The sequence below is a fragment of the Emericellopsis cladophorae genome, assembly GCF_022114955.1.
Source record: "Emericellopsis cladophorae strain MUM 19.33 chromosome Unknown NODE_24_length_302009_cov_114_244240, whole genome shotgun sequence".
Taxonomy (NCBI): Eukaryota; Fungi; Ascomycota; class Sordariomycetes; order Hypocreales; family Bionectriaceae; genus Emericellopsis; species Emericellopsis cladophorae.
This window is the reverse complement of record NW_026250949.1, coordinates 133,363-154,944: the sequence shown is the minus strand read 5'-3', so window position 1 is coordinate 154,944 and position 21,582 is coordinate 133,363. Positions and strand designations below refer to the sequence as shown.

Here is a 21,582-nt window from a genome sequence, read left to right as displayed (position 1 = left end):
TAAGAGTGACCTTTACATTCTCATCGTGTTTGGTCTTATTCTCATGTCTTCGCCAAGCACTCCAAAAGTTAACCATGCACAGCCGATAGAGGCCTCTCACAAGTCCAGCACCGAGTATCAACAGCACAGTATAGTCAAGTAACGTTCATCCAAATCAATGCTATGCTAAATCTGACATCAAATCCTACAATCTCGGCTGCTCGTCCTGCTCCGCCCCAATGACCACACCATTCGGCAGCTGGAGGCCCATTGGCAGACCGCAGATGAACTTGCCGCTGTACTTCTGCCCGCTCTGCGCCGCAATCTTCTCCTCAATGTCCCTGTACATGTCGTAGGCGTTCATCTCCTCAATCGTGAGCACCTTCTTCTGGTCCTCGACCTTGTACGTGGGAATGTCCTTGTTGTTCGAGAAGCCTGTCCCTGTTAGCATCCCTCTACTTGCCTCGCATGCAACAGTGTACTCACCAATCCGCTCGTTGATGTTGTACGCCGCCTTGGCCGCCGCGCTCTGCACCTTGGTCGCCCTCGGCAGACGCACCTGCGTGTACACCGCGAGCGCGTCCTCCACGCTGCCGTTAAAGTACCCCTCTGAGAACAAAATGCCCAGCGCCGCCGCGTCCTCAATCGCCATGCACGCGCCCTGGCTCTGATGGGGCATCATGGGGTGGCCCGCGTCGCCGAGGAGGCACGTCCTCTGCTTGTGCAGGTACGGGTACGGGTCGTGCACCCACAGCCGCCAGGGCTGAATCTCCTTGCCGATCGCGAGGTGCTGGAGCACCTGCGCGTCCAGCTTGGGGTATGGACGCAGCAGGTCCTCGGTCGGCAGTGACTCGGCGCCCCATTGCTGCGACGTGTAGTCGCCCTGCTCGCGCGGGAAGAAGCAGTAGTAGCTGAGCAGCTTGCCGCCGTTGCAGGGTGACAGCACAATCTTGTCCCACTTGCCCTCCTGGCCGCCCCAGTACTCGAGCGCCGCGTTCTGTGAGTAGTCGACGAGGCCCAGCCGCACGGCGTCCTCGGTCATGACGTTGCAGTGCAGGCAGGACTGGTCCGAGGGGCGCTTGGCTGGGTGGATGCCGACCTCGCGACGCACGGCGGACCCGATGCCGTCGGCGCCCACGATGAGGTCGTGCTGGGCGGTGGACCCGTTTGTGAATGTGATGGTGTTGGTGTCGAGGTCGATCTTGTCGCACTTTTGGTTCACCTTGAGCACCGCAGGCTCCCCCTTGCCCTCCGCCTGCAGCGCCGTGTCCTTGAGCATGGCGTGCATGTACTGGCGATGGAACATGTTGTACACGTATCCCCACTTCTTCTCGTAGTCGTCGAGGCTGTAGACGCTCACCGGCTCGCCCGTGTACCAGTCCCTGTTGATGAGGGACTTGAGCACGACGGGGTCGCCCTTTTCGATGTCCACGTCCCACTCGTGCAGCCAGCGCGTCCCGTTGGCAGCGCATGAGACGGAGGCGCCCACCTCGCCCGCAAAGTCGGAGCGCTCGTAGACGGTCACCGTGTGGCCTGCGCGGCGCAGGGCAATGGCCACGGACATGCCGCCAATGCCACCCCCAATGACGCCCACGTCGAGGTGGCGCCAGCCGGACGAGGCCATGTCTGCTATGCTTGCGGGGGACATGTCGCTTCCTTTCTCTTTGCTTTCTGCGGAGAGTCTCGTGGTCGGCAGGATGTATGGAGATGAAGGTTGGAGTGAGATGACTGATAACGACTGAGACGACACCACCACTCCAAATACACTTTATAATGATTCGCAGATGCGACTTCTTGTCCGCGACCAGCCGAGACCTGCATTCTCTGTTTGTGTGCCCATCCCCTCCCCCGCGGCATCGACAGCCTGGAATTGGGGTGCGCCATGATAAGCGGATACGGGTGTGCTTTATCCGACGCGGTCTTATCAGGGGGCACCCACTCGGGTGGGCGCATGGTCGGATAGACGGGTAGTGGCAGAGTCATTGTGCCGTGCGTGTCCGCTTGATTGTCCACGCGTCCTGGCCCTTGGGAAGTGGTGAATGTCATCTGTTCATGCGGCCTGTTGTACGCATCCGCCGGCTGTGCGCGTGCGGTACAACCACCATAACAATCACGCGGCACCTTCAGTGACCCGATTCATTATCTCGTAAGTGCGTTTGCAACAAAATGCCTGCCTGCGGTGCACTACCTTGGCCCCTCCCTTCATGTCACGACAAGTACGGAAAGCTATCCCACTGCGAGATATCCAGACTGTCCCAGTCCATAAACAGGTCGCCCGGCTCCCCATTGCCCACGGGCGTGTTCTGCCCAAACGACAGCGTGGCCATGATCCCATCCATCTGCCCCTCGCTCAGAACCGACGTGGTACTGGCCTCTCCACCACCCATCGGGGCATTGCTCTGCGCGCGGTCAAAGTTGAAGAGCTTGCTCACGTAGGAGCTCCTCCCCTTTGCCACCGCGCGCTGGCGGTACTCGGTGATGGCATTCGCAAGAGACGTGAGTATGTCGTGGTACAGCGCTGCCTGCGGTGATTTCCGGCCCAGGTACGAGAGGATGTCGCGCGCGTTGTGGAAGGCGGATTCGATGCCATAGTCCACCGTCCCCTTTGCAAAGATCTCAAACCCGAGGACGAGGCCAGCGGGGAAGATGATGGCTCTGTTTGTCCGTGTCAGCATAATGACAGACCGTGTTTTTGTAGTTTCAGTGACGCACTTGAGAATGCACATATTCGCCAGCAGTAGATTATGCTTCTGTGCCCCGGAGCACGTCTGGATCGTGAACATGGCCGCGTCGAGACACGCCGACGCGAGCTGCGTGTGCACAAGGCCACTGGCGGGCTGTTGCGCCAGCGTGGCGACGAGGATCGGTCTCGTGACAATCGTGACGGCAAAGTAGTACAGACACGAAACATGCACACGACCAATCGCCCCCTTGTCCTTGACGCCCGGCGCCTGCACCTGGTCTGGCTGCGGGCTTGTCCGGAGAAAGTCGGGCAGGTCCTGGCTCCATTGTCCCAGCTGCCGCAGATGCTCCTCGACGGCGGGAACGGTAATCTCCTTCTTGTCGTACATGGTGTCGACAATGTTGTTAATCAAGGCCACGATGCGGTAGGACGCCCCGAGACAAATCAAGCCTCGGTCGTCGGATGATGCGACCGTGCTGTCTATGAGGGATTGTAGGTCCGAGTGGACGCCCGCCGTGGCCGCTGGCCGGCCCAGGATGGAGTTGACAACAATGTCGAGGACACGGAGACTCATCCACACGCGGAGCCTGTCTTGTTAGTCGGGGACGCCTGTTCCAGGCTGGTGTAAGGCTTCACCTACCTCAACTGATGCTTCGGGTCATTCATGTCCGTGTAGGTCTCTCGACTGTGAAGGCCTAGTGCCACGGCTGCCCTCGTCGCGATGCCCAGATACAGGAACGCCGTGTTGCGACGACACTCGCCCAACAGGTAGAAGGACATGATCAGGAATGTCCTGACCATGTCAATGTCTGGGTCCTCCAACATCCCCGAGAACACTTGGACCTGTGACTCCCGAAAGCAGGATATTTCCCGGTCGTGGGTATCGCCCGACGCTTCACACTGTAACCCAATAGCCACGACCAGGTCCGCTATCGAGCGCTGCGGTCGTCGCAGCGCTGTCGTGGAAGTGAGCATCGCCTCCAGCTCATTGGGGAGGAAAACGTCAATCAGGCCGCCCGTCTGCATCCAGTCAGCCACGACTCAACAATCATCTTCCTCCTTGTCGCTTTCGACTCACCACGCCGTAAAAACAGTCTGCGCACATGAGCTTGGCTTCAGGGCTCAGGTCACTGATCCCCGGCTGTCGCGTGTGCGCTTGTGGGCTCTCCTTCTCCAGCATGGTGTCGCTGTTCCCCTGCCTCGAGAACTGCGAGGGGCCAATCTGATCCGACACAATCCCCCTCACCAGCTGCAGGAAGGAGAGCGAGCCCCCGCCGCCAATGTACACCCTCTCGCCCTTGAGGTTGAGCAACATGCGCGATGCGGGCTTGGTCGCCTCTAGACCCGTCTGTGGCCCCTCGCTGACGTGAGACAACCCAGAGGCACTTTGTCCCGCCAGTGAGCCGTCCACGTCCGTCGTTGTTCGCGAGTCGGACGGTGATATCGGCTCGAACACAGCCGCGGGCGTCGCACCCTCCTCTCCTCCACCGAGCAGTGTGGTCATGGGACTCTGCAGGGACGACCTCTCCGCCGAAATATTGGGTCGCACCGCGCCAGTTGCTGCTGTCGGTATCGATATGAGGTCACGGCTGCCGTGGCCGATGGAATTGGAGCGCGGCTCCGGCATGGACGAGCGATGACCACGCGGACGGTGGGTGAGCACGCAGGACGACCCCATGCCCCGACGCAGACAGTGCGTGCAGGGTGTCGTGCCGGAGCAGCGCTTCTTTGCCTCGCGACAGGCATTGCAGGCCTCCGAGGCGCGTTGACGCTGCGAGGGGTGGACTTTGGGGCGAGGCATCTCAGGCTTATCTGGGCTGGGTCGGGCTGGCAGTTGTGCTTGTGAGTTGACTTGACTGCGGGAGCAAGTGCGCCTAGGTTGCCGTCGAGTTAGAGTCACTTGCGGGATGGCTGACTCGGTCAAAATGTCTCATACTAATGATCAAGTCTCGACAATCGCACGCAAAAACAGCTGGTGTGCATGTATGTGCATGTGCTGAGCGGAAACAGGGGATTGCAGTTCAGGGATTCCCCAGAATTGGAGACCCTTCGCACTTGCTGGAGTCTTGGGCCGTTGGGCGCTCGGCGCGATAGGTGAGGAAGGTAGACGCATACCCTAGACTAGATGGCAGATCAATGTGGCGCCGTCTGGGGAAGTCCATTGGATAAACTAATCTAGAAAGAAATTTATAGGATGAACCGTGGCCCCATGCGGCCTGTTGTTTTGTCAATTTACAGAGTACGATCTTTGTGTGTTTGGAGCTTGAGTGTATGTTTGTGTCGGCACATCTGTCAAGTCGCACGCCAAAACTTCATAGTAGACCCTAGGAGACCCGTTTATCTCTGCGGAGATCCGAATTCATTACGTAGGCTCGGCCGTATCGAGTTCCAAGATAGAGGTGAGCCCAATGCGCGATATGCTAGACCCATGGCGTGTTCAGGGTACCCCAGAACGTCCTTTGGCTATTGCTCTGTTGAGCTGCTGACCAAGCAGGATTCAAGCAAGCACCTACCCCGACTGGCGGACAGCAAAGGTGCTGCTGAAAATGCGATAGAGATTAACTCGAATAGATTCACGCGTTCACAAACACCTGCAACTTGCCACCACCAGTTGACTCGTCTATCTGGTACCAGACACCTTGGTGCAGCACCCGCTCACGAGGCGCCCATACCCGACGCAGCGGACAAGGATAGTCCAGGGTCTGCGCCAGGCTACCGGGTGAATTCTGTGGCTCCAGCCTTCAGGTCTAGTATAGCGTCGCTTATCGGTTTCCGTAGCGCAGGCCAAGCAGGCGGATTGCTATCAGTCGATTGTGGGGCAAGGCAGGGGTCTTATCAACGTAGTCTGGCTTAGGTGCTCGGCAGTGTCATGAAGTGTGTTGGAGAGAATTGAAGCTGATACTCGCGATGGTCAATTGAACCAAAAAAAAAGAATCTGCCAGACGAGAGAAGCGGCAACTTTCTGGATAGACTGTGTGAGACGAAATAGAGGGCTATGGGCCAGTACGCAAGAGTCACCAGACTACGTAGTAGCTTCGCGAAGGACACTCCAAGGAATAGGATCCTCCCCCGCGAATCCACCGCCCACCCCGGTTCTTGGCAGACTTAATTACCCTTGGACCTCGCCTGGAATCCTGGATCCTGAGTGGAATGCCCCGATGAATCCAAGCTTAATGCTTATTGAAGTCGTAAGCAGCAGCCACAGCGGGTCCTCGGTTGACACACCCTGACAGCCAGGCAACCCCTTATCTCGCCGCCAGACGCAGAGCCGCAAGCCAACTTGAAGTTGACGGTTATGTTCCCAGGCCTCTGGGCAAGTCTCAGCAGCAACAAGTGGCGGCATCCTTCCAAGTACAAATTGGCCATCGTGGGATCACATTCACTCGTGGCTGGCTTCAGTTGCCCCTCGCCTCAACTCCCATCCATCTGTAGCAGACACACTCCATCAGCCTTATTTATACCTCATCTCTAGCCCAGTTCCATCTCCGTGCAGGATCGACATCCCCTCTCCCTCCGCCGCCATGGCCAACGAATCCATCTCCAAGGCCGAAACTGGCGGCAGCCTCGTCCAAGAGACTGCGGAAAAGTCAGCCACCACCACAAGCATGTCGAACAAGATCGAGGCTGCGAATACTGACGACAGCAGAGATGGCGCCCCTGCCTACGAGTATGATCGCCTCGCCGAGCGCAAGCTGCGCAACAAGATCGACCTCATGATCATGCCCACGACATGCTTGCTGTATCTCTTCTGCTTCATCGACCGTGCCAACATTGGTGAGTCGAACCATCCAACAGCCTGTCCCCTCAAACTGACCCGTATCACATAGGCAACGCGCGCATCGCCGGCATGGATGTCGAACTGGGGATGAAGGGGTTCGACTACAACGCCACCCTCTCCATGTTCTACGTCTCCTACATTATCTTTGAGCTGCCCTCCAACGTCGTCTGCAAGATCGTCGGCCCCGGCTGGTTCATCCCCTTCCTCACCGTCATGTTCGGTATCTGCTCCGTCGGCTGCGGCTTCGTCCAAACCACTCAGCAGATGATGGGCGTCCGCTTCCTGCTCGGCATGTTCGAGGCGGGCATGATGCCTGGTGTGGCCTACTATCTGTCAAGGTGGTACCGTCGCTCCGAGCTGACGTTCCGCATGGGTCTGTATCTGGTGACGGGGCCCGTGGCTGGTGCCTTTGGCGCGCTGCTGGCGGGTGCTATCCTCAACCTCGACTCCTTCGGCGCGGCCAAGGGCTGGCGGATGATTTTTGCCATTGAGGGCGTCGTGACCATCGGCTTGGGCGTCATCGGCTTCTTCACGCTCACCGACCGCCCCGAGACAGCGCGCTGGCTGTCCGACGACGAGAAGCGTCTGTGCGAGGAGCGCCTGCGTAGCGAACGTCTCGGCGCCACAAAGGTCCTCGACAAGCTAGACAAGAAGAAGCTCGTCCTGGGCATGTTCAACCCCATGGTCATCAGCACTTCGGTCATCTTCCTCTTCTGCAACATCACCGTCCAGGGCCTCGGCTTCTTCCTGCCCACCATTGTCGGCAGCATTCACGCGGACAAGACCGTCATCCAGAAGCAGCTCTTCACCGTGCCACCGTACATTGTCGGCTCCATCGTCACGCTCATTATCCCCCTCCTCAGCTGGCGTTGGGACAGGCGTCAGATCTTCATGATTGTCACCGCGCCCATGGGTATCACCGGGTACATCATCTTCCTCGCCACCACCAACCAGACCGCCCGCTACGCCGCCACGTTCCTCATCACCTCCTCGGCCTTTTACCTGGGCGCCCTCACCAACAGCCAAGTCTCGGCCAACGTCGTCTCCGACACGGCGCGCACCTCGGCCATTGGCCTCAACGTCCTCTTTGGTAATATTGGCGGCCTCATCTCGACCTGGTCCTTCTTGCCCTTTGACGCGCCCAACTACCCCATCGGCAACGGCTTGAACCTGGGTGTCCAGATGGGCACACTCACCATTGCCACCATCATGCTGTTCTGGATGAAGAGGAACAATGCGGCGCGCGACAGGCGCGAGGCCGAGGAGCTTGAAAAGATTCGGGACATGACCCGTGAGGAGCAGGAGGATCTGGACTGGAAGCACCCTTCGTTCCGCTGGAGGTCGTGAGCGCGAACTGGCGCAGGCCTTGTACATTATCCGAGGGTCCACTCATGCACATCTAGATGATGGCTTATCCATGCTGCAATCAAGCCATTCTTCATCGTACATGTCTAACTACTCCTGCCACGTCACAGTCTTATAGTACAGAAACTCATCCATGCCCTGGGACCCGTTGAACCGCCCGAATCCGCTCTTCTTCACACCCCCGTGCGGCAGCGTATACTCGTCGTGCACCGTCATTGAGTTGATGTGCACGGCGCCACTCTCCAGCTCCTCCGCCACCTTGAACGCCCTGTTCAGGTCCTTGGTGAAGACGGCTGCCGAGAGACCATAGGCGGTGTTGTTCGCGAGCGAGATGGCCTCAGCATCCGTCTTGAAGGTGAACAGCGATGTGCTGGGTCCAAAGGACTCTGTCTGGTAAAGATCCATGTCCTCCCGCACACCTTGCAGCACGATGGGCTGCATGCGTGTCTCTACTTGGCCGGCTGGAACATCGCTAAGAATGTCAAACGGTCTGGCGCCTTTGGAGACTGCGTCCCCCACGAGATCGCGGTTTCGATAGGCCGACGATGCGCTGACGAGCACAGGCGTCGTTTCCGGGGTTCCAAAGACATTCTTGATGGTAGCTGCAAGGACCTTTTCAAAATCGGCTGCGATGCTCTCATGGACAAGGACACGCTCAGTGGACATGCAAATCTGCCCAGCCTGCACCACGTCAGTGAAAACCCCCACAAGAACCATCGACGGAAACTCACATTCAGAAACGCGCCTAGTGCGCATTGCAGCGCCGCCTTCTCCAGGTCGGCATCCTCCAGGACAACAGCGCTCGCCTTGCCGCCCAGCTCCATGAGCACGGGCTTGAGGTGCTCGCCCGCCTTCATGGCGATGATGCTGCCCACGCGCGTACTCCCCGTAAAGTTGATCTTTTTGACGTGCTCATGCGTGACGAGCTTGTCGATGACCCTGGGCCCGTCCTGGGGCGCGTGGAGAATCAGATTGAGCACGCCGTCGGGCAGACCGGCCTCGCGGAAGATGTCGGCAATGGCGTGGTAGCAGCGAGGCGTGAACTCGGACCCCTTGAGGATGGCTGTGTTTCCGGCTGCGATGGCAAACAGGACGGATCGCAGACCGAGGTGATACGGTGCGTTCCTACTCACGTTCAGAAGATGCGCAAACTTTGAGACAAGTAGACAACATACCAAGGCGCGATGCCTACGTTCACGCCATAAGGCCGCTTGAGCACCATGGCTCTCATACCAGGCAGGTTGGACTCTGGGACAGTCCCCGTGACAGCGGCCGCGATGCGACCAGCTGTATCTCTGAAGCCGTCAATGGTCAATCCCAGGATAAAGTCCTGGTACCCCTCGTCGGCCCCAATCTCGTGGTGCATGTACCCGCCCAGCTCAGTCTTCCTCCTGGCGACAATGTCAGCGCAGGAGAGAAGTAGATCCCGACGATGAGACGCCTTGGTCTTGGACCACGCTGGAAATGCGGCCTGGCATGATTGCACAGCTTCCTCAACATGCGCGTCGGATGCGCTTGAGAATGACCAGACGGGCTTGTTTGTCAAGGGCGATATCGTAGGCGCGGTCGTCGTGGTGATGACGTCCTTATTGTTGATCATCAGAGGGACTGTTGACATGGACCGACGACCACCAGGCCTGGCCGCTCGTAGGAGATGCGTGCGCATGGCTGTTGACGTTGACTTCCTTAGTCTGGACTTTCAAGCCGCCCGACGTGACGGCCTTGACCTGGTTGGCGGCGATGAGACAGACCGTAAGGGAGTCCACTAGGCAACACTCCACGCAAGGAGAACTCGTTCCCGTCACGGGCAGGTTGCGCAGTCCGCGAATCAGCGGTCAACTTGGGTTGCAGATCCGTCGTGGTACGGAAATTCCGCACATGCATGATGCATGCATGCATGCATGCATGTGGGTGGGTGGACAGGGGTGGGAAGTTGGAACTTTGGAGTCTTGGATTGGAGATGCCATTCTTCAGCAATGTGTGAACATGGCGAGTAAGAAATGTAGCGAGAACACTGGCTCACTCTATATCTAGAGGGTGCTTCTCAAAGCAGTGTGCGTTATGATGCCTCAAAAACCAGCATTTCGCATCAGCAGGGATAACAGTGGCCAGGAACCTTTCACTGGAAGAACTCTACACCCCAAGGCCATCTCCCTCCCAATTCTGGAGCACCCGCTCCTGGACGTCCCTGGGATAGCTCGTCTCAAAGTCCACCGAGTGGAACGTCTTCTCGCCTCTGTACTCCATCGGGAACAGACAGTCCATGATCACCTTGCCGCCGTTCCTCACACTGCCGCCTCCGTGGCACATGTACGGCGTCAAGGGGAAGCTGGGCACATCCTCAAAGACATACTCATCCTGGGCTGGGCGACACCTCGTCGCCAGCGCCCAGAGGATGTCGCGCAGGCTGTAGATATCGACGTCCGGGCCGAAGAGGAGGATGCGGTTCGTGAGCATGCTGGACTTGTTACGGAAGACAATCTGTCCTAGAGCCTCGCAGAATTCTTTCGAGGTTGTCTTTGACGCAGTCAGGGCCGCTGTGTCCACCTTGAGCGCGCACCAGGTCCCCATCATCTCGAGGGGGGCGTTTGCGTCCAGAATGGGGAACCCTTTGGCTTTGACAAAAGTAAGGAGCTCTTCCGAGGCCATTGCGCATGTTGTGTGCTGCCACTTGTCAGCTTCCGCCCCTTCAACGCGCGCGCAAAGACACTAACGGATTCATCGGTGATTCTGCCTGGCACAGACACTGGTAGGATGGCATCGTCGCGATAGGTGATGGCGTCCACCCTGAACAACGGATGCATATGCATGTCGTTGTCAAAGTGCAGCCCTAAAAAGTCCTCAAAGGGGCCCTCGTAAGCCTTGTCGACCAACGAGGCCGTGCCCTCGAGAACAATCTCACTAGAGGCGGGCACCTCCAGATCGCTCAGCTCACACTTGACCATATCGAGTGGCTTCCCAACCTGAGCCCCAATGTACTCGGCTTCTGTCACCCCCTCTGGTATAGGAAGAGCGGCCGCGAGGTTCAAGGAGGGGGGCACTCCCAACGCCAGAGCCCAAGGCATCTCTGTCTTGCCAGCCTGTATCCACTTCTCGCGAATAATCGCATTGTGCTGACCAGTTCCGACAAGACAGACCAGTCTTCTCGAGTCGTGAATCATGCCTCGGAAGATCGAGCAGTTGGTCCACGTGCCGTCCGGCGATCGCAGGAAATGCACGCCATATGTCTGCAGGTACTTCCCCCCGTCGTCGGCATGCAGCATGGGAGCCGGTAGCTTGTGCAGATCAATGTCCTCGCCAAACATCTTATTCTGCTTACAGGGACCGTCGGCCACAATGTTGGGTTTCATAGCCTCCCTCGTCTTCGCTTCCTGCGTCCGCACGAGGATATCTTTCCAGCTCGCCCCGGGCTCGAGGCCAATGTTCCTGGCTATGCGACCGTATCTCTCCCTCTCGGAGCTTCGCAAACTCGCTGCGTTGCCAAAGATTCTGAAAAGGCCATCTTTCGCGCCCTTAACCTTCTGGAACAGCGGCGCCTTTGCATTGGTCTCGCTCACGCGCCGAACAATGGCGCCAACCTCTAGGTGGGGATCGACCTCGCGTGTGATTTCGGCAAGGTCGCCGTCTTTGCGAAGCACGTCGATAAAGGTGCGAAAGTCGAGCTGGGCGTCTATTGTTTCTTGTTTGGTGACGAGGGCGCTCTGGTGTCGAATATGGCGGTGGAGTTGGCTGGCTGGTGGGTGGCCCGCCAAGCGGCTGCTCTTGGACAGCAGCATGTCAAGCTGTCTTTGCCACTGATTTGGATTGCGAGTGAGGCCTACTTGTATCTAGCGTCGTTAAACAGGATAGAGTTATCCAGAGAGTATAAGAAATACTGACAGTGAAGATGAGATGTGATCGTCAAGGCAGGACGATGGCATGCAACGGTAGGGACCGGACTCAAGACTGGACCAGACCCTTGGCATGTCGATTCTGATGCCGGTCCTCCACCCGCTACGGATACGTTTAAGTCGGAGTCGGATGAGAGTCAAAGGGCTGTGATACAAATCGACGGAATGTGCCGTGTCCGCCTGGCCGCCATTCCGCTGGGTGTGTCGATCGTTCGGAACGTCTTATCTTGGCCGCGCTAGCCATACGCCGACTCGGCTTGCTAGTGTGGGGCGGTGGAGGGGAGTATTGATTGATCTATGCCGTAGTGTCAGTGCGACTCGTGGCACGCCATAGGTATCGGATGTCTGAGTGTGGGTAGGAAGTCCACGTGAAGATTGTAGTGCTTGGCCGTCTCGGGCGTGAACAGGTGCTTCGTTGGCTGCGGCGGAACACTGCTGGTCACCCAAAACCTTCTATCACCTTAAGCTTCCATCGGACCAAAGACAACCGCCACTCCAAGCAAGGAAACCTCGAGAATGCGTCCTGCTCGATTGACAAGAACTGCCGTCCGTCCGGGTCGGCAGACATGCCCTGCCCTACACCAGCTGCAAAGGCCAACAGTGTCCCCGTCAGCGCCGACACGTTACAGAAACCATCAAAGAACCTCAAGACGATACAGCGCATCACCTCTCCCGCACCATACACGGCCTATCCTATCCTCATACCGCCCCAAGCGCATCGTGGTCGGCATCACAGGCGCAACAGGCACCCTCTACGCCATCCGGATCCTCCAGATCCTCCGCGCCCTCGAGGTCGAAAGCCACCTGGTCATCTCCAAGTGGGCGCTCGCGACCATGAAGTACGAGACATCCCTCACGGAAGCCCAGGTCCGCGCCTTGGCCTCCGTCTGCTACACAGCCAAAGACGTCAGCGCGCCCATCGCCAGCGGCTCCTTTCAGCACGACGGCATGATGATTGTACCGTGCAGCATGAAGACGCTGAGCGCCGTCCGGACGGGCTTCTGCGACGACCTCATCTCCCGCGCGGCGGACGTCAGTCTCAAGGAGAACAGGAAGCTGGTCATGGCTGTGCGCGAGACGCCGCTGAATGATATTCATCTGGAGAATATGCTCTTCTTGCGGCGGGCGGGGGCGTGCATCTTCCCTCCTGTGCCGTCGTTCTATAACCGCCCCGAGACGTTGGAGGATATGGTGGACCAGACGGCAGGTAGGATGCTGGACCAGATGGGCATTTTCACGGAAGGTTTTGAGAGGTGGGAAGGGTTCCAGTGGAATAAGAAGGTGGAAGAGGACAGGCCGAAAGCGGCCGTTGGGTATTCGTAGATTCGTTGCGTGGAATTCAGGGGTTCTTCCTCAGACCAAACATTGCTTCCTGCTCCGCCATGGGCCAGTCGAATAGGATGGACTCTGCCCAGCCGGTTTGGAAGCTCCCATCTCTTTCAAGTACATGTGATGTGTAGCCTGGGATCGCAGTCTGGGGCTCAGCAAGCCGGGAGTAGTCCCGGGGGATCATTGACTGACTCGCGGTGCCTCGACCATAATCGAAGCTGGACGAGGCTGTGGCCTGGCTGTTCCAGGCCATTGAGTGATGATTGCTGCCGTCCAGGACACACAGCTGATCTAAGGTATCCCGTAGCTCCACGAGTCGACGGCCCAGTCGTCGAGATGCTCTGGACACCGGGCCATACTTGATAGCCAACTTCATGGCCATGTGGAAGGTCGCTTGGATGCAGTTCCTATGCTCATTGACGCTCTCCGTGAATTGACTGCTTTGTCTTTCCACGAACGTGACCAGCAGGAAGAACAACGCGCACGTGGAAGCGAGGACATGCTGGTAGAACGGCCGCTGCATGCGGTACAGATCCGTCTCCGTGTCCAGCGTGTACAAGATGTGCACAACGTTGGAGACCAAGTCCAGCGCCGGACGGACGTTCCTCTCGCCAATCTCCTCTTGGGTGTTGGGGAAGAAGAATGGACGGAGGAGCAACGTCCGCACTGATTCGGCGCGTAGTGCCAGCAGGACCACCCAGGAAGGGGGTCTCGTCGATGGAGATGTAAGCTGAATCCTGATCTGGCTCAGCGACTGCTGCCCAATGGCCTTTCTCCGCCACTGCTCGAGCTGAAAGTTCATGATTTCGTAGGTATCGCTGTTCTGGTCAATGTCCCCCTTTGCTGCCTTGGATATCGAGTCGGCAAACTTGTCGCTAATGATAAGGAATGCTGTCATGGCATTCAAATATGATGAGTCGATCTTGCAAGTCCGTTAGTATCGTTACCTGGAAGAAAGGTCGCATCTGGCCTACCAGATGCCGAGGGACGGTGTCAAAGGACGAGTCCTGGAAGTTGGGCGGCAAGCCCGTCGCGGCACTCCACTGCCGGTCCAGGATGACGACGCTGGCTGTCACCACGGCCACCTCCCGCTTCTGCGCCTCCGATACGAGAATGTGCTTGGAGACCTCGCCGTTGTGGAAGCCGAGCTCCATCAAGAGCCGGCCTGCCGTGCCACACATGCGCCAAGCACAGCGTGGCTCATCCTGGAAGTAGTCATACAGGCCCTTTTCCGGTCAGCGAGTAATAGAACTGCTTGACAACTACGTCTTACCGCTAGCAATACAATCACCACGTCCTTGATGGTCGTCGCCGGGGCAGCGAGCTTGGCGTTGAGGGCATCCTGGAACCGCGATTGCAAGGCTACCTCGGCGTCAGACGTTGCGCTCGTGGACCCAGATCGCAGAGCGATGGCCAGTGCGAGGTTGAGAATCAGGAGATTGTTCTCCTCTGCAGCATTATGATTCCTCGACGAATCAAAGCCGGAGCCGCTGCACCAAGAATGGGCCCGTCCAGTCAGGTCCTCGAGGTCGACCACGGGATGGAACTCGCCGACAACCTCCTGGAATATTTGCAGCAGTCTTTTGATTTCTTCCAGCCCCAGGATCGATCGAAAGTATAGCAGCTTCAGATTCTCCGTCCGCTGCGACCGCCACGACTCTGTTGATATCTGGCTCGTGCCATCGGGGTGCTCGTCATCACCGCCGTGAGTCGCTCCACTGTCCATGCTCGCCAGCGTTGGCCGCGGCTGGATGGAGATCGAGTGGCTTCTCTGCCTCAACTTCATCTGTGCCATGTTCAGGCTGTAGTCTGGACTTGTAGGCCCGCAAAAGTTGCGCGCAGACGATGGTGATGCCTCGGCGCCCGAGCTGCCGGGTCGCCGCGTAGTCGGCTGAGGAAAGGATATTGGCCGTGTTGGAGATGGCACATTGTCTTGGTGTTGTTGAGCAGGACCGCCTACGACCGTCGCCGGCGCTGGCGCGGGCAGGTTGACCCTGGAAGCCAGATTGTCGAGTTGTCGTTGCAGCTGCGCCACCAGATTCAACAACGACTCCTGCCCTCCCTCACTCTGGTCGACCTGCCTCATGGCCTGGGAAAGTGACACTGGATCTTGCCCTGGCACCGGTGCGCACTGGTTCGAGAACGGCTCAAACCCTCGCGTTCTCATGGGCGACAGTGACGCCCTTTGTTCGGCTTCGTTCTGCGGTTCCATGCCATCAATGCATGTGGCATCTAGCGCAAAGACCTCGCCCTGTGCGACGCTGCTGAAATGGCAGGCCCGCCCCCGTGCTGCGCAGTGTCCACAAGGCTGGTTCCCGTCGCATTTCCCCTTGCGCCTTCGACACGCATCGCAGGCGCGCAGCGCATAGGGTCCTCGTCGTCTTCCCGATCGAGACGGCTGCTGTGCGCTGGTTGGCTTGGTGACTCGGGCTTCTTGCATCATGGTTGGCGGCTGTCCTGCCAAGTACGGAGGGAGTAATGGCACGACATGGGGACCAACAGACGTGGGATGGAGGATGAGGGTTGTGACAAGTGACAAGAAGATTTGGAGTAAGTAGTGTCTCAATGTCTCCGGTCACGCAAGTCGCACCGCAGAGCCAAGTTACGTTGAGCATTGGGCCCGGCCAGCGGGTTCCATCTCAACACGTTATCGCGGGCTTGGCTTGCACCTGGGCTGGCCCCGGCTGCCTGTCTTATTAGGTATTGGGATCTTAACTGACTCGCGCGAGTGGAGGTGCGGGGGGTGACAGATAAGATTGTGCTGTCAGCATTCAGGACATAAGCTTGCGAGATCATTCGTTGAAAGCAGCAAAGAAACCTACCCTAAACCACATTCACATTCCTCGAGGTGACCTCTCTGTGATAATTAATCTAGAAAATGGCGTCACACCTCAGGGCGTCAAAGAATGCCCTGAGACAAGGCCCACTGTCTTCAAGGCGTTTTTCGGTAATCCCCTAAGGTGGGTTGCCTCTAATAAACCCCATTGAAGAGGAAACTTTACCTCACTACGAGCCCGACCAATATTACCCTCTTTACATCGGCGACGTCTGAATCGCCCGGTGTCGCGTCGCAGGCAGACACCAATTTCTAGTGCAGCAACCAATGCACATGACGGTGCTTGAGATGATGAGACTTAATCCCGAACCGTTCAACCTACCTCTCCTCAAGATGACTCTGAGGCGGATCCTTTCTGCTTTAGACTTCTTGCATACCGAGGTCAAAGTTACCCACACCGGTATGTGTAGCCTCGTGTCTTCTCGTCGATGGAGCACCACTATTAACTATCAGTAGATCTCAAAACCGACAATCTAAGGCTTAGTCTTGATGAGGACACCATGTTGGCCAACTTTGAAAAAGCTAAGGAGGAGGAAACTAGCCCCTGTACGAAGATCGACGAGTCGAGAACGATCTACAAGAGCCGTCGCTTTCGGCCGCCTGAGGGCGCCTGAAGGCGGGAAGGGCTATGGCTTGCCAGTCCTGTGCGACTTTGGGGAAGCAAGAATCGGTATGAGACTTGATACCGGCCCGTTTGTTCAACCACATATCTACAAGGCGCCGGAAGTGATCTTTGAGATGCCATGGGTAAGTGCCGTCGACATCTGGAACTTGGCAGGTCTGGTGAGCGCCCGCCGCTCTCAGCCAACATGGTCAGGCTCTACAGGCCAACCCACGGCAGATATGGGACCTTTTCGAGGGGCAGCATTTATTCGGAGACATTTTTGACGCCAAGCGTGGCCACGACCCATTCAAGCACCTGGCGCTCATAGTCGCCCTGGCCGGGCCACCCCCGCGCGAGTTTGCCAAGCGCAGTGAGACGACGGAGCAATGTTAAGACCCTAAAGGTAAACGCCGTATCTGACGCTTGCGCTGGACGCGGCCTCAGAGCTGACCCGCGGCCACATAGGAAATTGTATTGCGAATGAGGACGCCACCGTGCCTTCCGTGTCCCTAGAGAGCCTCGAGAAGCGGCTCGCGGGGCAGGACAAGGGCATTTTCATTCAGTTCATGAGGTCCACGCTGAAGTGGCTACCGGAAGAGCGCAGAACTGCCAAGCAGCTTCTCGAGGATGCATGGTTGCTATAGCCTTCTGCCACGGTGATCTTCTCTGGTCACCACCGCCACATGGTTGGCATTGGCCGTGTCGACGAGCTGCTGGAGCTTGTCGAGATCGTCACCCTCGTATAGCTCACGCCACATCTTGTGCTTGTCGTAGAAGACGAGCTGATCGAGACGTGCCTCGTGAGGCCACGGGATGCCGTAGAAGCCCTCGATAGAGCCATGGACAGGCATAAGTGGCCAGTCACGCGCTTGGATGCCCGGCACACCGCCGTGATCGTCGACCAGCTGGCGAAGTGTCTGGGCCGCGTAGAAGGCGCCGCTGGTGTCAACGCCATTGAGAACGGCAGAGAGTTGTCCGTCGACTTTGCCCGTTGCCAAGCCTGCGTCGAATCGTCAAGTGATTCTCGTCTACTTATACATGGTACTCTTGACGACGCTATCATGTCGCTCTCGTCTGCGCGTCGAACTGGAGCCGATCAGATTGGGAACTCACGTTGCCATCTTCTTATCGACTTGATCCGCGACTGTGTGCTGGCTTTGATCTAGATGTTGCTGTGAATGTGGGAATGACAGTCATAGCAGACCGGAAAGGCATAGAGTCATAGATCTTTTATTCATTCTACCGAACCATCTATGCCAGCGACAGCTGCGACTCAAACCACTCGACAGCCTGCTTAAAGGCCTGCTCCTTGGCGCGCTTGGCGTGGGGCTTGGTCATGTCGCCCCGGACAGCAAAGCCGTGCTCGACACCGGAGTGCAGGTAGATCTGCCAGTCCACGCTCGTCTTGGCCAGCACCTCCTCGCTCCTGTGGCGTTTCTCAGCCGGGAAAATGTGGTCGGTCTGGGCGGCGGCGATGGCCAGAGGTCCCGTGATGGCCTCGAGCTCCTCCTCGTCGACAAAGGACGGATGGGCGAGAAAGGTGGCGCCGATGCCGTCCTTGTAGTGGCGGACGCAATACTTTGCACCAAAGCAGTAGCCGGCGGCGCCGATCTTGGCGTAGCCCTGCTGCTTGGCCCACCCGAGGACCTCGACGGTGATGGCGTCCACCTGCTCGACGCCGTGCGGGTTGTTGCCGTCGCTGCCCTTTTGCAGCCAGCCCATGAGGTCGAAGCCCTCGGGCGGGTTGAGGGGGGCTGGGTCGCCGTTGAAGAGGTCGACGACGACGCAGGGGAAGCCCTCGGCGGCAAAGGCGTCGGCCATGAGTTTGGAGTTTTGCCAGATGCCGATGATGTCGGGGAGGTAGACCACGAGGGTCTTGTTGTTGTGGTTGGTGGTGGTGGGCTTGGCGAGGTAGGCATCGATCTTGCCAATCTTGATGTCCTCGCCTGAAGGCGTGCCTCTGTTGGGCGTGTCAGTGTCGGTTCCAAAATTCCGTCTAGCCGCGAACAGTTTCCGAGCGCGCGATGAAGCCAGACAAGACAGTACTCACTCATGCAGGTGGCCCAAGGCGCAGCAACGACCGGGTTGGTTGGAGGCCATGATTGAATTGCAAATTGCTTGACGAGGTAACAGGATTGGAAAAAAAAAATAAAAAAAATTAGATGGCGTGTCTGGTGGAGCAGTGGAATTTCTCAAGATAAAGGGATCGCGAAGTGGTCAGGAGGGAGGGATGGCTTCATAATCCGAAGACCCGCGAATCTGTTCGAATGCGCTCATCGCCCCACGCCGAGGTCATGCCCCCACCATCGTGGTCGATTCGTGGATCATCAAGTGCCGAGTTCCAGCCCCAAAGTCGATTGCTTCGCAAGCCACGGAGATGCGGAAGCGGAATTGCGGTTCCATTCATGGTGTGTGGATGGCGGCTACGTACTGCATGGGATATGGACTTCCGACCTTCGGGTCACGTACATAGTCCTACCACGGAACTACTTGCTAATACGTTCTACTAAGAACATCACCCCGACTACGCAATCTCGTCGCTCTGCACAACGGTCCCAATGGCATCCGCCAGCTCGGCGAGAACCGTCCTCGTCAGCTCGTCCCCCTTGACGCCTGGGATGTCGCGATCACCAACGGCATCACCCGCGATCACCACGTCGTACCCATTCTCCATGGCCTGGCGCGAGGTCATGGTGACACACACGTGGGCCTGCATTGGGGGTTGAGTTAGCATCTCTCTCTGTAGTAGACTACGTAGCAGCAATTCACGCACCATGTAACCCGTCACGACAACCTTGTTCCGCCCCGTCTTCTGGAGCAGCTCGTGCAGGTTCGTCTGGGTAAAGGACCCAGGAAAGTTCTTGGTGACAACCGACTCGCCACTGCGCGGCGTCAACTCCTGGAACTCGTCGGCCAGCGCTGTGCCCGGCGTGAAGATGGGGGCCCCCTCGGGCGTGCCGTGGACGACGTGGACGAGGGGGGCATTGGCTGCGCGGTACTTCTCCAGCAGCGAGGCAATCTTGGCCCGCGACGCTTCGACGTCGCGGACGGCCAGCTTGCCGGACGCGTACTCGTTCTGCGCATCGATGATGAGGAGGACGCTGTCGTCTGTAGACGCCTTGGAGGGCGCGAGGCCGAGCATGGAGCGGAAAGATGCCATGTTCGTGTGTGTGCTGCTGCGTTCAACGGCAGAGGAAAGAAATGACAGGTGATGGAGGATTATATACTTGTTTTCTACTCCGTAGAGCCCGTGAACTATTTGGAGGACGACGGCGACGATTGATGCACAGCAGCATCATCGAGCCGCCTTGGCGGGTTATGTGCCCCAAATCGGTATAACGCCTGCCCTAGTGCCTAGTCTGCCCTCCGCCCCCGGATCTTGAACCCAAACATGTCGTTGCTCTGGACCGAGTTTCGGTCCCTCATCTTCTCCGCCACCTCGACGCCCCCCACCGGAACCTTGTACTCCCAGTCGCCCTCCTTGCCGTCCACTTTGTACGGGAAGGGCAGGTACTCTGGCATCAACCCCAGCTGGCGAAGTACTGTGCCCTGGTCCCACGAGATGTGCTCATGGTAGAGCCTGTCGCCGCGGATGTTCACGACGGCGGTGAAGGGCACCTGCACCTTGATGTTTGTCGCGGGGACGCCTGGCAGACTGCATGCATGAGTTTGGCATACGGTATACTGTCACGCAAAGAACTTACAGCCAGTCGAGCTCGCGGTCGTGCGTGAACTTGAAGATGAACTCGTCAATGACGCGATCAATGCCCACCGTCCGACTCGTCAGCTCGAGGTCCGTGTCGGCCGAGTTGTTGAAGATAAAGTTGTGACGGTAGAAATCCGTCAGCTTCGCCCGGCCGATGCCGCCCGTCAGCGTGGGCACGTGGTTCACGTACGGCTCCTGGACCATGGTGCTCATGGTGTGCTCGACGCTGCGGTCCGCAAACTCGTAGTAGCAGTGCTCGTCCCAGATGGTCTCGAGGTCAAAGTAGGGCCCGTCCATCCGGGGCTTGAGGAACTGCAGCGTCCGCGTGTGCGCAACCGAGTCGGTGTTGTAGTGAAAGTGCGCATGGTCGGGCGAGACAAAGTTGAAGGACTGCACGGAGGGATACCGATACTCCACGAGCGTGGCTGACTTGGGAGCTGGTGGTGCGATCGGCCCAGCAATGTGACGGAGTGTTGGGTTGGGCGAAGCAGTGAGGTCTTGGACATCAGCTTCGTCGACGTAGACGACGTTGGCCACGATCGACGCGAACGGGTCTAAGATGCCGCTCACGCTTTTCCAGAGCCTTGCCGAGTAGGCTTGTGTACTCACATCAGCTATGATACATCTTCTGAGCTAGTTGACCTACCGACGAGTCCAATCTTTCCCTTGGGCTCGCATTTGGCACAAGCACTCAGCCCTTCGATGGCCTCCTTCAGCGCATCCTCAGCGGACACTGAATCGAGGACCGAGCTCGGAATCTGGACGACAGCATAGCCCTCTTCCGCCCATTTCACAAGCGGCGATGGCGACTTGTCTGTGATTGTGATGGCCTCGTCTGTCGCCTCTGGCGTGGTCAGCAGGATGAGCCCAGGCCCGGTTCCCCTTCGCGACAGTGGAGGGAGCAGTGCGATGCCGTGCGCCAGCTTCTGCAGGGCGGGCGAGGGCAGAGGGGCCGGCGGTTTCGTGATGTCTGCGTACATTGTGCTCTGGTCGTGGGATGCACTTCAATGTGCAGTGGGTAGTTTCAAAACTAGGTCAGTGCTGAAAAAGCATGGGCATGTTCGTTCAGCTGGCCGGCCAAATAGACTGGTCAGAGGGCATCGGTGGACCATTATCATCATCATCATGGCCTGGCACCCCTCATGGTTGGAGACTGGAAGCGACTAGACTGGACCGGACACCTGGACGTCGGATCACGGCGGGGTTTCCGCTAGAGTCACAGGGGCCCCAGCGATGTCTGGACCCTTATCAGCGTCGGAAAGGACCCTCGACCCCGCTGAGCAGCGCCTGGACTGGAGCCGACAGAAGCCTGTTCCGACCGTCAGCTCCACTGCCAGGCGTCCGATCCGCTTCCACCTCCAGAGGGGCAGCCGAACCACCTCCATGACTTGAAGAATCGAGTCATGGCTGTT

General features: G+C 58.0%; 11 protein-coding genes across 11 annotated transcripts; 2 read left to right on the top strand and 9 right to left on the bottom strand.

Annotated features, from left to right (window-relative positions):
- Window positions 1–184: 184 nt before the first annotated feature.
- On the bottom strand, window positions 185–1,603 carry J7T54_002530 (FAD-dependent urate hydroxylase-like protein; the record flags this gene model as incomplete). Its single annotated transcript, XM_051506688.1, has 2 exons — window positions 185–414; window positions 466–1,603. 2 exons carry the CDS (start codon window positions 1,601–1,603, stop codon window positions 185–187), a joined length of 1,368 nt encoding a protein of 455 aa, XP_051362030.1.
- Window positions 1,604–2,186: 583 nt separating this feature from the next.
- J7T54_002529 (GAL4) lies at window positions 2,187–4,463 on the bottom strand (the record flags this gene model as incomplete). The annotated part of the gene is made up of 4 exons (XM_051506687.1): window positions 2,187–2,634; window positions 2,692–3,249; window positions 3,303–3,682; window positions 3,741–4,463. The coding sequence occupies 4 exons, from the start codon at window positions 4,461–4,463 to the stop codon at window positions 2,187–2,189; spliced, it is 2,109 nt and encodes a 702-aa protein (XP_051362029.1).
- Window positions 4,464–6,183: 1,720 nt separating this feature from the next.
- Window positions 6,184–7,787, top strand: J7T54_002528 (uncharacterized protein; the record flags this gene model as incomplete). The annotated part of the gene is made up of 2 exons (XM_051506686.1): window positions 6,184–6,436; window positions 6,490–7,787. 2 exons carry the CDS (start codon window positions 6,184–6,186, stop codon window positions 7,785–7,787), a joined length of 1,551 nt encoding a protein of 516 aa, XP_051362028.1.
- Window positions 7,788–7,895: 108 nt separating this feature from the next.
- Window positions 7,896–9,471, bottom strand: J7T54_002527 (uncharacterized protein; the record flags this gene model as incomplete). Its single annotated transcript, XM_051506685.1, has 3 exons — window positions 7,896–8,486; window positions 8,537–8,930; window positions 8,981–9,471. The coding sequence occupies 3 exons, from the start codon at window positions 9,469–9,471 to the stop codon at window positions 7,896–7,898; spliced, it is 1,476 nt and encodes a 491-aa protein (XP_051362027.1).
- A 467-nt stretch (window positions 9,472–9,938) lies between these two features.
- Window positions 9,939–11,581, bottom strand: J7T54_002526 (uncharacterized protein; the record flags this gene model as incomplete). The annotated part of the gene is made up of 2 exons (XM_051506684.1): window positions 9,939–10,469; window positions 10,520–11,581. The coding sequence occupies 2 exons, from the start codon at window positions 11,579–11,581 to the stop codon at window positions 9,939–9,941; spliced, it is 1,593 nt and encodes a 530-aa protein (XP_051362026.1).
- A 680-nt stretch (window positions 11,582–12,261) lies between these two features.
- J7T54_002525 (uncharacterized protein) lies at window positions 12,262–13,018 on the top strand (the record flags this gene model as incomplete). Its single annotated transcript, XM_051506683.1, has 2 exons — window positions 12,262–12,303; window positions 12,410–13,018. 2 exons carry the CDS (start codon window positions 12,262–12,264, stop codon window positions 13,016–13,018), a joined length of 651 nt encoding a protein of 216 aa, XP_051362025.1.
- A 16-nt stretch (window positions 13,019–13,034) lies between these two features.
- J7T54_002524 (uncharacterized protein) lies at window positions 13,035–15,467 on the bottom strand (the record flags this gene model as incomplete). Its single annotated transcript, XM_051506681.1, has 3 exons — window positions 13,035–13,946; window positions 13,999–14,250; window positions 14,298–15,467. The coding sequence occupies 3 exons, from the start codon at window positions 15,465–15,467 to the stop codon at window positions 13,035–13,037; spliced, it is 2,334 nt and encodes a 777-aa protein (XP_051362024.1).
- Window positions 15,468–17,102: 1,635 nt separating this feature from the next.
- J7T54_002523 (uncharacterized protein) lies at window positions 17,103–17,585 on the bottom strand (the record flags this gene model as incomplete). Its single annotated transcript, XM_051506680.1, has 2 exons — window positions 17,103–17,403; window positions 17,578–17,585. 2 exons carry the CDS (start codon window positions 17,583–17,585, stop codon window positions 17,103–17,105), a joined length of 309 nt encoding a protein of 102 aa, XP_051362023.1.
- A 130-nt stretch (window positions 17,586–17,715) lies between these two features.
- On the bottom strand, window positions 17,716–18,564 carry J7T54_002522 (Protein AIM2; the record flags this gene model as incomplete). Its single annotated transcript, XM_051506679.1, has 2 exons — window positions 17,716–18,424; window positions 18,515–18,564. 2 exons carry the CDS (start codon window positions 18,562–18,564, stop codon window positions 17,716–17,718), a joined length of 759 nt encoding a protein of 252 aa, XP_051362022.1.
- Window positions 18,565–18,988: 424 nt separating this feature from the next.
- J7T54_002521 (uncharacterized protein) lies at window positions 18,989–19,624 on the bottom strand (the record flags this gene model as incomplete). The annotated part of the gene is made up of 2 exons (XM_051506678.1): window positions 18,989–19,174; window positions 19,238–19,624. 2 exons carry the CDS (start codon window positions 19,622–19,624, stop codon window positions 18,989–18,991), a joined length of 573 nt encoding a protein of 190 aa, XP_051362021.1.
- A 194-nt stretch (window positions 19,625–19,818) lies between these two features.
- J7T54_002520 (uncharacterized protein) lies at window positions 19,819–21,150 on the bottom strand (the record flags this gene model as incomplete). Its single annotated transcript, XM_051506677.1, has 3 exons — window positions 19,819–20,119; window positions 20,169–20,766; window positions 20,817–21,150. 3 exons carry the CDS (start codon window positions 21,148–21,150, stop codon window positions 19,819–19,821), a joined length of 1,233 nt encoding a protein of 410 aa, XP_051362020.1.
- Between the last annotated feature and the right edge of the window lie 432 nt (window positions 21,151–21,582).